Source organism: Heterodontus francisci, chromosome 27, assembly GCF_036365525.1.
Source record: "Heterodontus francisci isolate sHetFra1 chromosome 27, sHetFra1.hap1, whole genome shotgun sequence".
In the NCBI taxonomy this organism is placed as follows: domain Eukaryota; kingdom Metazoa; phylum Chordata; class Chondrichthyes; order Heterodontiformes; family Heterodontidae; genus Heterodontus; species Heterodontus francisci.
In genome coordinates, this window is record NC_090397.1 from 26,573,078 (window position 1) to 26,587,004 (window position 13,927).

General features: G+C 44.1%; 1 protein-coding gene and 1 long non-coding RNA gene across 5 annotated transcripts in view; one reads left to right on the forward strand and one right to left on the reverse strand.

Annotated features, from left to right (window-relative positions):
- The window catches only part of LOC137384712 (proton myo-inositol cotransporter-like), a 194,140-nt gene extending 192,730 nt beyond the window's left edge, over positions 1-1,410 (reverse strand). For 2 of the 3 annotated variants that reach the window (XM_068059024.1, XM_068059023.1), the window contains exon 1: positions 572-1,409. In XM_068059024.1, the coding sequence (XP_067915125.1) occupies positions 572-1,109 (538 nt within the window). In that variant the 5' untranslated portion in view covers positions 1,110-1,409. Of the gene's footprint in view, positions 1-571 lie in introns of all 3 variants that reach the window. The other variant, XM_068059022.1, reaches the window with a different exon arrangement.
- The window catches only part of LOC137384713 (uncharacterized), a 30,690-nt gene continuing 17,288 nt past the window's right edge, over positions 526-13,927 (forward strand). For both annotated transcript variants that reach the window (XR_010977641.1, XR_010977642.1), the window contains exons 1-2: positions 526-3,044; positions 12,673-12,759. This is a non-coding gene — a long non-coding RNA (uncharacterized lncRNA). The remainder of the gene's footprint in view (positions 3,045-12,672; positions 12,760-13,927) is intronic.

Below are 13,927 nucleotides of genomic sequence, written 5' to 3' on the forward strand. Positions count from 1 at the left end.
ACACCATACCTAACAGTGTATGAGCAGGAGGAGAAGCCATTGCAGGTGATTCTCTGGCTCCCACTGAGTGCATTCCCACCTAGCTGGATGGTGAAGAGGCGTTGGAGGAGAATGGTGCGGTCAACCATGTCAAAGGCTGCAGATCGGTCGAGAAAGACGAGAAGGGATAGTTCACCAATCTGTCCCAGTTTTTTTTATATATATGCAGAAACACCAAAACTCTCCCATCAAAAAGCAACGACTGCTACCTGCATTACCTTTGTATACAAGAGAGGAAAAGGTTAAAAGATCAGTGCCCCCTGACAAGTATGCAGCGGCGGCTTTTTTTTTAAAGAGCGCTGCAGCGCGATGACGCCACCCGGGAGTCGTTCCGAAACTCCCCCCAAAACAACCGGCTGACGTCCCGCCCACGAATAAGTGAACCGATTCCCATAATGCTGAACCTGTGTCCGCCCGGGATGCAGAGTCTACTGAAGCGGACCGTGAGGAGAAGCGGCCGACTTCTGCCGCTCCTCACAGGTAAGTTTCGGTTCCCCCGGTTCAAACCGTCACACTCCACTCCGGGACTTACCAATGCCTAATCCCACCACGATGCGTCCGGACAACAAGGCGTAGCGATCGGGGCTAACCGTCATCACCACCGCCCCCACCGTGAAGAGGAAGCTGGCCAGGAGGATGCAGGGTTTCCGGCCCCATTGGCCGTTGAGGAGGCCTCCGGCCAGCGCCGAGATGGCCGCTGCTCCCACCGTGGCCGATACTATCAGCTCCTGCCACAGCTCATTGAGGGCGAAGTCTTTCTTGAGCAACAGCAGGGCGCCGGACACGACGCCGGTGTCGTAGCCGAACAGGAAGCCGCCCAAGGCCGCGAAGACGGAGAGGATGTAGACGAAGTTGGTGGTGTCGTTGCCTTGGAACTGCCTCCGGGCGGCCCGCTCCAGCTCACCCCCAGCCCCGGTTGCCATGGTCGCGAACTGCTGGTTGTCGTTGTTGCTGGCCGGTTTGATCAGACTGCGCTCGCCAACCACCTCCCGCTGCCCCTCAGGCCTGTTCCTCCACTCCCCGCTCAGGTCGCTTAAGCTGTACTCGGTGTCGCTGGCTTGACGGGACATAAGGAGCCGGGAGTTTGCTTCGGATCCGACTGCAGCAGCTACTGCTGCTGGAAGGTTCTCAGCTGTTGTAGGTAAAGGCGCTCGCTCAGACCGTGCAGCTCCTCCCTGAGCTGCTAAACTGGTATGGATAGCTCAGGCAGGCGGTGAACCAGACGCGCCTCTGTCACGTGCAACTCATATGCCGCCTGGAGGGTTTGGTGGTGCAAATTACTGTTTTTTTAAAGTAGCCCCGAATTTTGCATTTGTGAGGACGGTCAGCGTTCACCGTCCTGACTCTCACTGGCTGCAACTTGTGGCGTCCGCGCATGCGCGCTTACACCTGGACTTGCTGTCAGGAGCACCCCAGTTCTTCCAAAGCTTGTACAGATGCAGTCAATACAGAGACTCATTTGATGTGAACTTCAGTCTCTTAAACACTAGTTTGCTGTAGAAAGAATTAAACCTTCCCGAATGGGGTGTAACTTTTTAAAGCGCTGTCATAATTGCTGAACAATCTAGCAGTGAAAAGCTAATTTTCGGTCCATAGATTTTTAAGAGTTTTAAAGTTTATTTTACCATGTGGATGTATAAATAGTTTTTGTAAAATGATTAAAAAGTGAATAATAATCTGTTCTTTAATTCCTAATTTGCTGTCTGTGAGGATTGTTCAGTGGCAACTTAGCTGCGTGATTTACTGTTCCTGAATGCCACGTCTCTACTAAAGGTAGCGCCAGATTGAAAGTCACTCCGGAATGGGGGAAATCGGCGCCCACAGAGCCCAATAAATCTTTGAGGGGAGCTTTCTTCAAGTGCTGCCGTGAACGTTGTCCCATTGTCGCTGATTGCAAAATCCAGGCTAATGTTATGATTGCCACCTTTTTTCAAGTCACGTGTTTTCTGATACATGTCAGGTGAAAAACTACTGGATAAAACCACTTTTGTTTCTGTTGAGTGGAAGGTATGTTTGCAAACGCATTCCACTCTGAAAAATCGTTCAATTGGCTGACTGAAAAAAATGTAATTTGTCTATCTTGGAATCATTTATTACCTTAATGACATTTTTTATTCCCAGTTTCTGCATTAGTCATGGAGAGATACAGCACCGAAACAGACCCTTTGGCCCATCAAGTCAACCACCCATTTATACTAATCTTACATTAATCCCGTTTTTCCCCTCTTACATCCCCACCTTCCCTCAATTCTCCTACAACCTACCCACACTAGGGGCAATTTATTTACAATGTCCAATTTACCTATCAACCTTTGGCCAGTGGGAGGAAACCGGAGCACCCAGAGGAAACCCACGCGGTCACAGGGAGAACTTGCAAATTCCGCACAAGCAGTACCCAGAACCGAACCTGGGTCGCTGGAGCTGTGAGGCTGCGGTGCTAGCCACTGCTGCATTAATCCATATTTAATAAAATGTTAATTTTTTATATTATATGAACAGTTTTGTAATGTGTCAGTTTACAGTAATCATAATTCAAATGTGGCGCAACAGGCAAAAAAGTCAATTTTTTAAATGTATAATAACTACATGGTCCAATGAACCTTTGTGAAATTGTTTGGACAGAAAAATATGGAAGCTATTACAGAAAATGAGCATTGCAAAATTAATTTGAGAAAGTACAGCCCCACCCAGAGGCATACCTTCCAATCAATTGCAAATATTCTTCGGATTATGCCTTTTTGCCCAGTGCTTCAGGTTCTGGATTGAAAACAAAATATTCCTACTTGCCAGGTTCCCTCAAAAGCTCAACAGAATCAAAGAATTTGAAACATTGCTGTAATTGTAATACCATGTGGCTTGAATGGGTTTTTGATTTTTGTAATTTCTGTTAAATTACATTACAAACTGTTGCATTTAAGCAAAGAACTTTATATTGCAGGGTTTCATTTCAAGTTAACGAGCTTCATCCCTGATCTTTGATGATCTCAGCCAAAGCAGCAACGCAGGTATCCATGATCTTATGACGTGGTTTATGCCAGTTAGATTCTTGATAAAACTTGTTATCTTACAAGCAAATAAAGCCCATTATTCAATTATCCAAACATAGTGTGATTGAACCATTGTTCTGTAATAAAATTGTTTAACCAGAAAAATGCATTACTAAGCTACTACAGAAATGTTTCACAATTCATTTGATAAAGTACAGCCTAAACCAGAGGCATATCTTACAAACAGTTGTAAACATTATTCTATTTATATCCTTTTTCCCCCAGAGTTTCAGGTTCTTAATTCAAAACAAAATGGTTCTTTGTGCTTTCCAATTACACTACTGTTAAAAACTCAGCATAGTCAAAGAAATTGAAACAATTTCCTGTAATGCTGTAAATAAAATATGGGCAGATAATAGTTTCACAATTGTTCAGTGAAATTATATTACAAAATGTCACATTAAACAATGCAATTTTTAAACTGTCTACATAAAATTGTAGATTGCAGTTTTTTTTCACAAACTGGGTAACCAACTTTGTGATCTCAACCAGACCAACCAGAAAGATATTCCTGAGCAGGGAATCCAGAATCAGTCCTCGCTATTGACAATTATCTACTTCCATGGTTTCGTTCACAGATAAGACCTCTGACCGTTTCCTTATGTTTCTAATAACGCCCCCTTACAACCTGACTTCTATTCACCCTTGAAGAAACATCCCTCAGATCACTTACAAATGCCACTTGGCACAATTCTGAAGTTGGTGAATTGCTCAACCACTCCCTTGCCTCCACTTTTGATGCCCTTGGTCCCCAGCAAAGTTTTTATTCATTTTCCCATCCTGGTTGTTCCACATGGTATGTCACCCGCCTTTACTCCTTCATGTCCGCCAGGTGTAGTAGCTTAGCCATCTTCGCCATATCTGTTGGACCATATTAGGCAGTATTCTCAGCTGAAACTTCCCAGTACCCTATGATAATCCTTAAGAACAAAGATAACCACTGGCTTCTTCACTATCAATCCTTTCCTTAATGCCCTCTGTACTGCCTCCTCCACCCTTCCTCATCAACATGTTTCCTCTTGGCAACATCATCCACAGGTGCAGTGCCAGGATCCACACTGATGCCTCCCAGGTCTACCTCTCCACCACACTCAAACTGTCTGCAGTCTTTTGTCAGACAAATGGTTCACTAGTCTTGATGAGCCACACTTTCCTCGAGCTAAACAGTTGGAAGACCGAAGCCATAGTTTTCCATCTACAGCCACAAATTCCATACTTGCAACTAATTTGATCCACCTTCCGAGCTGCTGTCTATGGCTGAACCAGTCTGTTTCCAAGCTCAGCTTTCAAACTCATACATTCTCCATCACAAATACCATCTACTTGCATCTCTTTAACAAGGTGTGCATCTCCCACTACCTCAGCCCACCTGCTTGTGATGTCCTTATCCACATAGGCATTGCACTCTAAAGTCCTTTCCCTAAAACACTGGATATCCACCTCCCACTATTTCAGGACCCTTCCTAAAAGCCATCTCTTCGACTAAGTTTTTGGTTACCTCACCAAATATCTTCTTTGGCTCAGTGTCTTTTTTTGTGACAGCGTCCCTTTCGGGTGCCTTGGAATGTTTTTCTAAGTTAGAGGTGATATATAAATACAAGTTATCATTTAACAATACCACCACTACTTCCAACCTGTCAGTACACATATAAGAACAGGGTGAAATATCAGGCTCAGCCTTAATTTTCCCATTTCCTTGTTTCTTGTTGAATAACCTACTTAAACAATGTCGGCTCACAGATGAAACGTAGACAAGTGCCATCGACTGCTGGTAACTGTGGGACCTTATCCTATTCTGTGTCATATCTTCAAGAGAGTGGGAGAAAGTTGGAAAATTTTTGTATTTTTTTTTTCATTAAGCCACAAATTTAAAAGGGTGGACTCATGGAAGAGGTGGGTGCTAAGTTAGTATCATAACCAGCCTTTTCTTGGACGTAGGCATCACTGGCAAGGTTAGCATTTATTACCCAACCTTAATTGCCCTTGAGAAGGTGTTGATGAATGGCCTTCTTGAATTGCTGCATTCCGTGTGGTGTAGGCACACCCACAGTGCTGTTTGGGAGTTCCAGGATTTTGACCCAGTGATGATGAAGGAATGGCAATATATTTCCAAGTCAGGATGGTTTATGACTGAGGGGAACATGCAGATGATGGTGTTTCCAAAAGACTGCTGCCCTTCTAGGTGATAGAGGTTGTGGTGTGGAAGGTGTTATCGAAGGAGGCTTGGCGAGTTGCTGTAGTGCATCTTGTAGATGGTATACAATGCTGCCTTTGTGTGCCGGTGGTGGAGGGAGTGAACATTTATGATGGTGGATTGGGTGCCGATCAAGTAGGCTACTTTGTCCTGAATGGTGTCGAGCTTCTTGAGTGTTGGAGCAAGTGGAAAGTATTCCATCTCACTCCTGACTGCAGTGTAGATGGTGCACAGGCTTTGGGGAGTCAGGAGAGGAGTTACTCGCTGTTAGTTGTGTTTAATCATTAATGAGGGTTTTACATGAGTACATATAAGGAGACACTGAAACTGGGTGAAAGTTTGAGTGAGGAACTAAATGTTTGTAGTCTTTTTACTTTGTAATATAAATGATAGACTGAGTAAAGATTGGCTCCTGCATAATCCTTCAACGATAAGCTTTCTAGAATATAATATGGTAGCAGAGGATGGTTACCTAAAGGTGAAGGTTGGAAATTAAGAAACTTTCTTTTCACATAGTAAACTAAATCCCTGTGGCTATTATGGAAAATGGCAGAAAGCCAGTGTAGATTGTCAAGGTATGATTACACTCCAATGTTCTCTGAGTCTGAACCATATGACCAGTGGAAGAATGAAGTGGCTATGTAGATACAGGTTACATCTCGACCAAAGAGGAAACAAAGTATGACCTTGGCGTTGTCACTTCCTACCAAAAGTAAAATCAGAAGTAAAGTACTTTGTCAACTGGATGCTTATCAATTGAATACTGATAAAAATTGTATGTTCTGTTAGAATTTTTGGATGAGATTTACAAGAAGGATGATCTATTAAAAGCCTTGGATGAGATTTACAAGAAAGATGATCTGTTAACTGCCTATGTGGTCAGATTTTAATGAATTTCAGAAAATGGATGGATTCAATGGAGGAAAATATGATGGACTTTAACAAACATTATAGAAGATTGGGGAAATTCAATTTGGAGATTCCTGGTTCAGTGCTTGAATTTAAAATGCTACACTGTGCTAGGGTGTCACATAGGGACAGGGTCCTGGTTTTAACTTGGGTCCAGTTCTCGGAAAAAATCTCCCTGTTGGATCAGATGTCTGCCGCCTTAAAAAATTCTGGGGAAACAGTCATTCCCTGCAGCCTTGGTACAAGGCTGTGCCTTGGGTGGCACAGTGGCGCAGTGGTTAGCACCGCAGCCTCACAGTTCCAGCGACCCGGGTTCAATTCTGGGTACTGCCTGTGTGGAGTTTGCAAGTTCTCCCTGTGTCTGCATGGGTTTTCTCCGGGTGCTCCGGTTTCCTCCCACAAGCCAAAAGACTTGCAGGTTGGTAGGTAAATTGGCCATTATAAATTGCCCCTAGTATAGGTAGGTGGTAGGGAAATATAGGGACAGGTGGGGATGTGGTAGGAGTATGGGATTGGTGTAGGATTAGTATAAATGGGTGGTTGATGGTCGGCACAGACTCGGTGGGCCAAAGGGCCATATTCAGTGCTGTATCTCTAAACTAAACTAAACAAATAGATGCAGGTACCAGTAAAATGGAAAAGTTAAAAACAGGAGGAATGAAGATGAAAGCATCTTTAGGAGGTCTGGCTATTACAGCAGAAGACAGAATTAGAACAGCAATAATAGGCGAATGAATTCCAGGAATGCCCAAGGACAGTTAATAGGTTCTTCAGGGTGACTGGAAGTATCATTATGCAATGAACTACCCAAAGCAGAGAGGCAGGGTCCACGAAATGACACATGACACAACAAATTCTTGAGGCAGAAGAGGACGATAACGATAAATCTGAACAAATTGTACGAGTCACAGTGAGTTTTAGTCCTTTGATGAATGTGTTAGTTGCAGATGCATTCAACTATGCTGTGTAAGATAGTGCTTACAGGTTGACACTATGTGGAGCAGATTGCTTAAAATGTTATCTGGATTCACTCAGTCGTGAAGATCGATGCTAGGTTAATGAGTATTAAAGTACTACTTGCTTTAGGTTTAGTGATGACAACACATTGAAGTCACTAAAGAGAGTCATATTTCCATGTAAAATAGCTGGAGTAAGCCACTTTATCAGTACTGATATAGTCTGTAGTGAGATAACCTTACTGTTGAGTAAACCTTCTATGAAAAAGGCACAAAAGAAACTTGATAAAGAGCATGATAAGGCAATTGTTTTTGGAAAGTCAATGGATTTGCAGTTTACCCCGTCAAGGCATTATTGTATCGTCTTAACAAAAGCTGATGTTTCTAGTCAATTGTTAGAGAAGAATGGCATCAGGTGATAAGAATCAACAAGAAAAAAAGCAAATTGTCCTCATGTTACACAGACAATTTGCTCACCCTTCTTGTCAAAGACTAAAACCCTGCTAAAGGATGCAGGTGTGATTGATGAAGAGTATATGAGGATTATTTCAGGGGTAATGCCGTCCTTTGCAGGGGCTTTTCCACTGGCTCGAGAATCAATGGCATCACTGAGTTCCAATTTTGTTGGCTGTTCGTCCAGCTCATCCATGACTGGCAGAGACTGGGCTGCATTGAGGGCGGTATCAGTGACAACATTTTCCCTGGAGTACAGTTCTAGATAGTGCTCCACCCAGCGGTCCATTTGCTCGCGTTGGTCAGTGATCCTTTCCCTGATGTAGACTTGAGGGGGCCGATCTTCTTGATAGTTGACCCAAAAGCTATCTTAATGCCATCATACATTCCTCTGATGTTTCCGGTGTCGGAGGCCAGCTGAATTCGACTGCATAGGTGTTGCCTGTAGTCATTTGCACAGCACCTGGCTGTTCTTTGTGCAGCGCTTCTGACTACTTTAAGTGCTGCGGATGTTAACTCGCTGGGGGCTTTCTTGTAGTTCAACAGTGCAGTGCGCTTAGCGGCTATGACAGGTTCCAGCTCTTCAAAGTGAGATTGAAACCAGTCTGCATTCTGCTCACATTTGCCAAAGGGTGACCAGCGTGACTGCAACAACTACCGTGGAATCTCCCTGTTCAGCATAGTGGGGAAAGTGTTCACTCGAGTCGTTTTAAACAGACTCCAGAAGCTGGCTGAGTGTGTCTACCCTGAGGCACAGTATGGCTTTCGAGCAGAGAGATCCACCATTGACATGCTGTTCTCCCTTCGCTAGCTACAGGAGAAATGCCACGAACAACAGATGCCCCTCTACGTTGCTTTCATAGATCTCACCAAAGCCTTTGACCTTGTCAGCAGACGTGATCTCTTCAGACTACTAGCAAAGATTGGATGTCCACCAAATCCAAGAAGTATCATCACCTCATTCCATGACAGTATGAATGGCACAATTCAGCATAGCGGTGCCTCATCAGACCCCTTTCCTATCCTGAGTGGCATGAAACAGGGCTGTGTTCTCGCACCTACACGGTTTGGGATCTGCTTCTCACTGCTGCTCTCACATGTGTTCAAGTCTTCAGAAGAAGGAATTTTCCTCCACACAAGATTAGATGGCAGGTTTTTGAACCTTGCCCATCTTAGAGCGAAGACCAAAGTACGGAAAGTCCTCATCAGGCAACTCCTCTTTGCTGACGATGCTGCATTAACATCCTACACAGAAATGTGTCTGCAGAGACTCATCGACTGATTGCAACTGCCTGTAACGGATTCGGCCTAACCATCAGCTCAAGAAAATGAACATCAGGTACAGGACATCAGAAATGCTCCATCCATCAATATCAGCGACCACGCTCTGGGAGTAGTTCAACAGTTCACCTACCTAGGCTCAACTATCACCAGTCACCTGTCTCTCGATGCAGAAATCAACAAGCACATGGGAAAGGCGTCCGCTGCTATGTCCAGACTGGCCAAGAGGGTGTGGGAAAATGGCGCACTGACACGGAACACAAAAGTCCAAGGGTTTCAAGCCTGTGTCCTCAGTACCTTGCTCTATGGCAGCGAGGCCTGGACAACGTATGTCGGCCAAGAGCGATGTCCCAACTCATTCCATCTTCGCTGCCTCCGGAGAATCCTTGGCATCAGGTGGCAGGACCGCAGTAGTCCTCGAGTCCTCAAGGCGGCCAACATCCCCTGCATATACACCCTACTGAGCCAGCGGCGCTTGAGATGGCTTGGCCATGTGAGCCGCGTGGAAGATGGCAGGATCCCCAAGGACACATTGTACAGTGAGCTCGTCACTGGTATCAGACCCGCCGGCCGTCCATGCCTCTGATTTAAAAACGTCTGCAAGCGCGACATGAAGTCCTGTGACATTGACCACAAGTCGTGGGAGTCAGTTTCCAGTGATCGCCAGAGCTGGTGGACAGCCATAAAGGCAGGGCTAAAGCATGGTGAGTCGAAGAGATTTAGCAGTTGGCAGGAAAAAAGACAGAAGTGCAAGGAGAGAGCCAACTGTGTAACAGCCCCAACAACCAATTTTATCTGCAGCGCCTGTGGAAGAGTCTGTCGCTTTGGAATTGGCCTTTATAGCCACTCCAGGCGCTGCTCCACAAACCACTGGCCACCTCTAGGCGCTTACCCATTGTCTCTCGAGACAAGGAGGCCAAAGAAGTATACGAGGATAGTAGAAAAGATTAGTGAAAAGTGCAAAATCTGTACAAGTGTCAGAGGACGCCGTCACGTCCTATTGTGTGTCTTCTGTTGGCAGGTGACTTTAACCAGGTAGTTGCCTTGGATTTAAAGGTATGGGACGAAGACAGAAATAATTTCATTCTACATTTAATATGGACATGGCAACCAGATTTTGTCTTTCTACAATAATACATAGTAAGGACAAAAGAGTGATATAGATAAAATCATGGAGAAATGGATAAAGACTGGATGTTGGGCACCAGTTAAGCATCTGACGGATAATGAAGGAATTTGCCAATCATGAGTCCAAAGAAATGTTAAAACATGAACATTATGGTCATGGATACCGCAGCTGAAAGTCCTTTGATTGATGAAATGCTGTAAAAAATCTTAGCTGACCAACCAAACTACAAGTTGACTACCGTCCTGGCATAGGAGGTTCATGCAAAGAATTCGCTTTAGATGGTTGGAGGGCATAGTCCCTATCAATTGGTCTATGGGCAAAATCCCAAACTGCCTTCTGTGCTGTGCAACAGTCCTCTGGCTCTAGAAGGTACTACAATTGTTCAATTTTCTTCTGCACATTTGAATGTTTTACATACGGGGATACGGGCTTTAATCAAGGCTGAGGTTTTGGAGAAAACTCAGAGTTCTGAGGCATTGTATGAGGCCATCTGAGAATTCAGTTCAAGAGGTTTGGTGTATTGTAAAAGAGAGGATCAGAGGGAATGCAAAGGCACTTGTAAGGTAATAGGTCGTGATGGTAAGACAGATATCAAACATGGAAATCAAACTGTTAAGGTTCATTCCTCATGATTAATTGGGATTGATACCAAAATCTCAGCATCTGAGCAGCTGATAGAAGGAAGCAAGGCACCTTGTACCTCAAATACTCATGTGTTCTGTGATGAAAGTCCTGAGGAACAGAATACCATGGATAGTGATAATGTGAGTGATCACAAGGTGCAGGACAGACTGTCACATCCAAAGGCCAATTGCCCGAATAGGTACTTGGGTGATGTATATTCCAGAGGGGTTTAGTGAGTGGAGAGATGTGATAATTGTGGCACGTGCAGGAAAATCTTCTGGCAAATTTAAATATTGATTGAATGTTCGGGATGATGGCCAAGAAGCAAGGTCCATGGACTGGCAGAAGGAGTTGAAAGAGTGGGGAGTAAAAAAGGCAGTGCAAGTTCAAATAGTGCGTCTAAATGTGATTTTTGTGTCAGGAAGCGATCACCTACTGAGAAAGAGCCTCTGATAGTGCAAGAGCGAGATCTTACAGTAGTAGTCCCAAAAGACATCAAAGTGCTAGTAGAGGCCGTAGTTTGAACAGATTACACAATTAAATGAAGGCTGAAGAACAGTCTCACAATAGAACTAGAAGCAGGAGTCCTCATGACTGTGAGGTTTTGGTGGTTGCCAATAAAATTGGGGATAAACTAATAAGAGAGGCAAAACACAAGGAGTTAGAGAGTTGGACAGTGTTTGGTGTTTATTCTGAGGTACCAGATAAGGGACAGCCAGCCTTGTCACATGGGTGGATTTGGACTGAAAAAATCCCTGTAGATGGGACTTATAAGGCTAAAATGAGGTTAGTTGCATGGAGTTTTGAAGAGCGACTGGGTGATAGAAATGTTAGAGTGGACTCTCCCACAGCTGGAAAAGTAATCTTGTGCATCTCTTTAGCTCTTTTGGCCACATTCATGGGAGTGTAGATCAAACAACATAAAATCTGTATTTCTGTAGGGTGATACTTTTCCGGAAGAAGTGTTTCTGAAACTACCTAAAGAGGCAGCAGATGCAGCAGGAAATCTGTGGAAACTAAACAAATGCGTCTATGGCCTTAATGATGCTTCCAGGGTGTGGTATTTCTTGGTGAGATCTGTTTTGCTGAAAGTTGGTTGTGTTCAACTAAAAGCAGATCCCGTAATGTTCTATTGGTATCATAAAGGGACACTTTCAGGCATCTTCATGATGCACATTGCTGATTTCTTATGGGATTGTAAAATCTGAGAATTGTGTTATTAATAAGATTAGAGTAGAATTTAAGATTGGGAGTCAGGCTTGTGGAACTTTTAAATATATTAGTTTAAATATTAAGCAGCGTAGGTCTGGAATAACTAAATCAACAATCCTATTTGGAGAGTGTTACTCCCATCCCAGTTAATCGTGCCAGGTCATCTCAGAAAGATGATGATATATCTAAAGAAAAGACAGAGCAATTGCAAAGCTTGATTGTTCAGTTAAACTGGCAGTGCACTCAGAATAGACCTGGTGCTAGTTTTGATGTGCTGGAGTTAAGTACTATGATGAAACATCCAAAAGTTGAGAATGTTTTAAGAGCAAATAAAATATTAAAAAACTAAATCTGGAGAAATGCATACTCAAGTTCCCATCCTTATGTGACCCAAAGAATATGAAACTAGTCATTTTTTGTGATGCTTCATGATGGTTATTGGAGTGCAGCTGGTTTCGTAATATTTTTGATGGATGAAAATGGGAAATGTTGTCCTGAACCTTGGGAAGCTAAGAAAATAAAAAAGGTTGTTAAAAATACTTTAGTTGCGGAAATACTGGCTCTTGTGGAGGCAGTGCAGATAGGGTTCTATTTGTCAGATATTTTAGGTGAGACTGTGTACAAGGGGCGTACTGAAGATAAGATATCCATTGCATGTTATGTAGATAATCATGCTTGTGGGATAATGTACACTCTACAAAAAGTGAGAGCGATAAAAGGTTACAGATTGACCTTGCTGAATTGACAGAAGCTACATGTATTGTGCAAAGTAGGTTCTAAACCTTGCATATAACAAACATTACATGTCATTGTCACTCTTTCATTTAGGTCTTCCTGTACACAGATCCACCATGTCAGCTTTGGCATGTCACACTATGCATTACTGGAATGGACTCAGTTCATCACCTTCTGAGGGTACTGTTTTAACCTAGTAGCATGCATGCGCTGCTCATCGCCATTTTGTAACTATAACTCCAAGTGTTAATGCACACAGACCAGGCCTCATTACTTTAACATTGGTTATAGCCAAGAAGTAATGTTGAGGGCTGGGATTTTACCAGCCCCTGAGCAATGGGCTGGAAGACAGGTGGGCTAATAAAATGCTGGTGAACTGCATCGAGACAGCTCCTCTATGCAGTAATGTTGCTGGGGATGTTGTCCAGCAGTGGGCCTTGTGCTAGAAGAGCTGCCTGCCCTTGGAGGTGGGCAGCCAATTTGAATAACTAAAGGACCAATTAAGGGTCATTTTCCCAGGACGCTGGCATTTTGCTGGCAGCAGAGCAGCCGTCTGCCACATGGAGAGGCCGCCACCTACATGATGGCAGCCTACCAGCAGCTTCCCATTGGGGTCATCAGCGTTGGAGGCTCCACGTCCCAGAGAGGGGGCCGTGACCCTAAAACACACATCAGGAGATCACCCCTCTGATCAGCAGGGCATACCACCCTTGGCAACCTAATTTTTAAATTCCAATTACCCTCTTGGTGCCTCCATATTGAGGAACCCTCATGTTCTTTGGCCTGCCTCAACAGACAGGTCTCCCAGGGGTGCTGCTGAGGCTCCAGAGCTTCTGGCTTTCTGATTGGGCCAACAGCATCAGCAGTCCACCTACTGTGCCGAATTGAACAGTGTATCAATTAAGAGCCCACCTCCAGGGAAATCACCGACTGCTGGGCTCGGGACATTCCCCCCACCCCTTCCAATAAAATGCTGCTGTAGATATTCTGAGCTGACACAAAATAGTATAAAGACCTTCCACTCTCTACTATAGAACTTCTACAAAAACATTGACTGGCCATTATCCTCACATATGCTGCTTTTCATATCACATGTTAGGTTTTTCTTTCAAAGTAGTCCTCCTGATGCTTTAGTGAATAACTGCACTATCTGGTGCAACACTGAGCTATATAGGCTGAGAATGTCACAAAATCATTCATGGCCTGAGTTGTGTTTGTAGAAGTTAGCCAGGGTACCTGTTTGGTGTTAGAGTTCTCCTCACCATCCTGAACAAGGGAGGGGAAGGAATCAGATTGGGCCTTATTTTAATGTCTCTTCCGAAAGACGGCACCTCCAACAATGTCACAC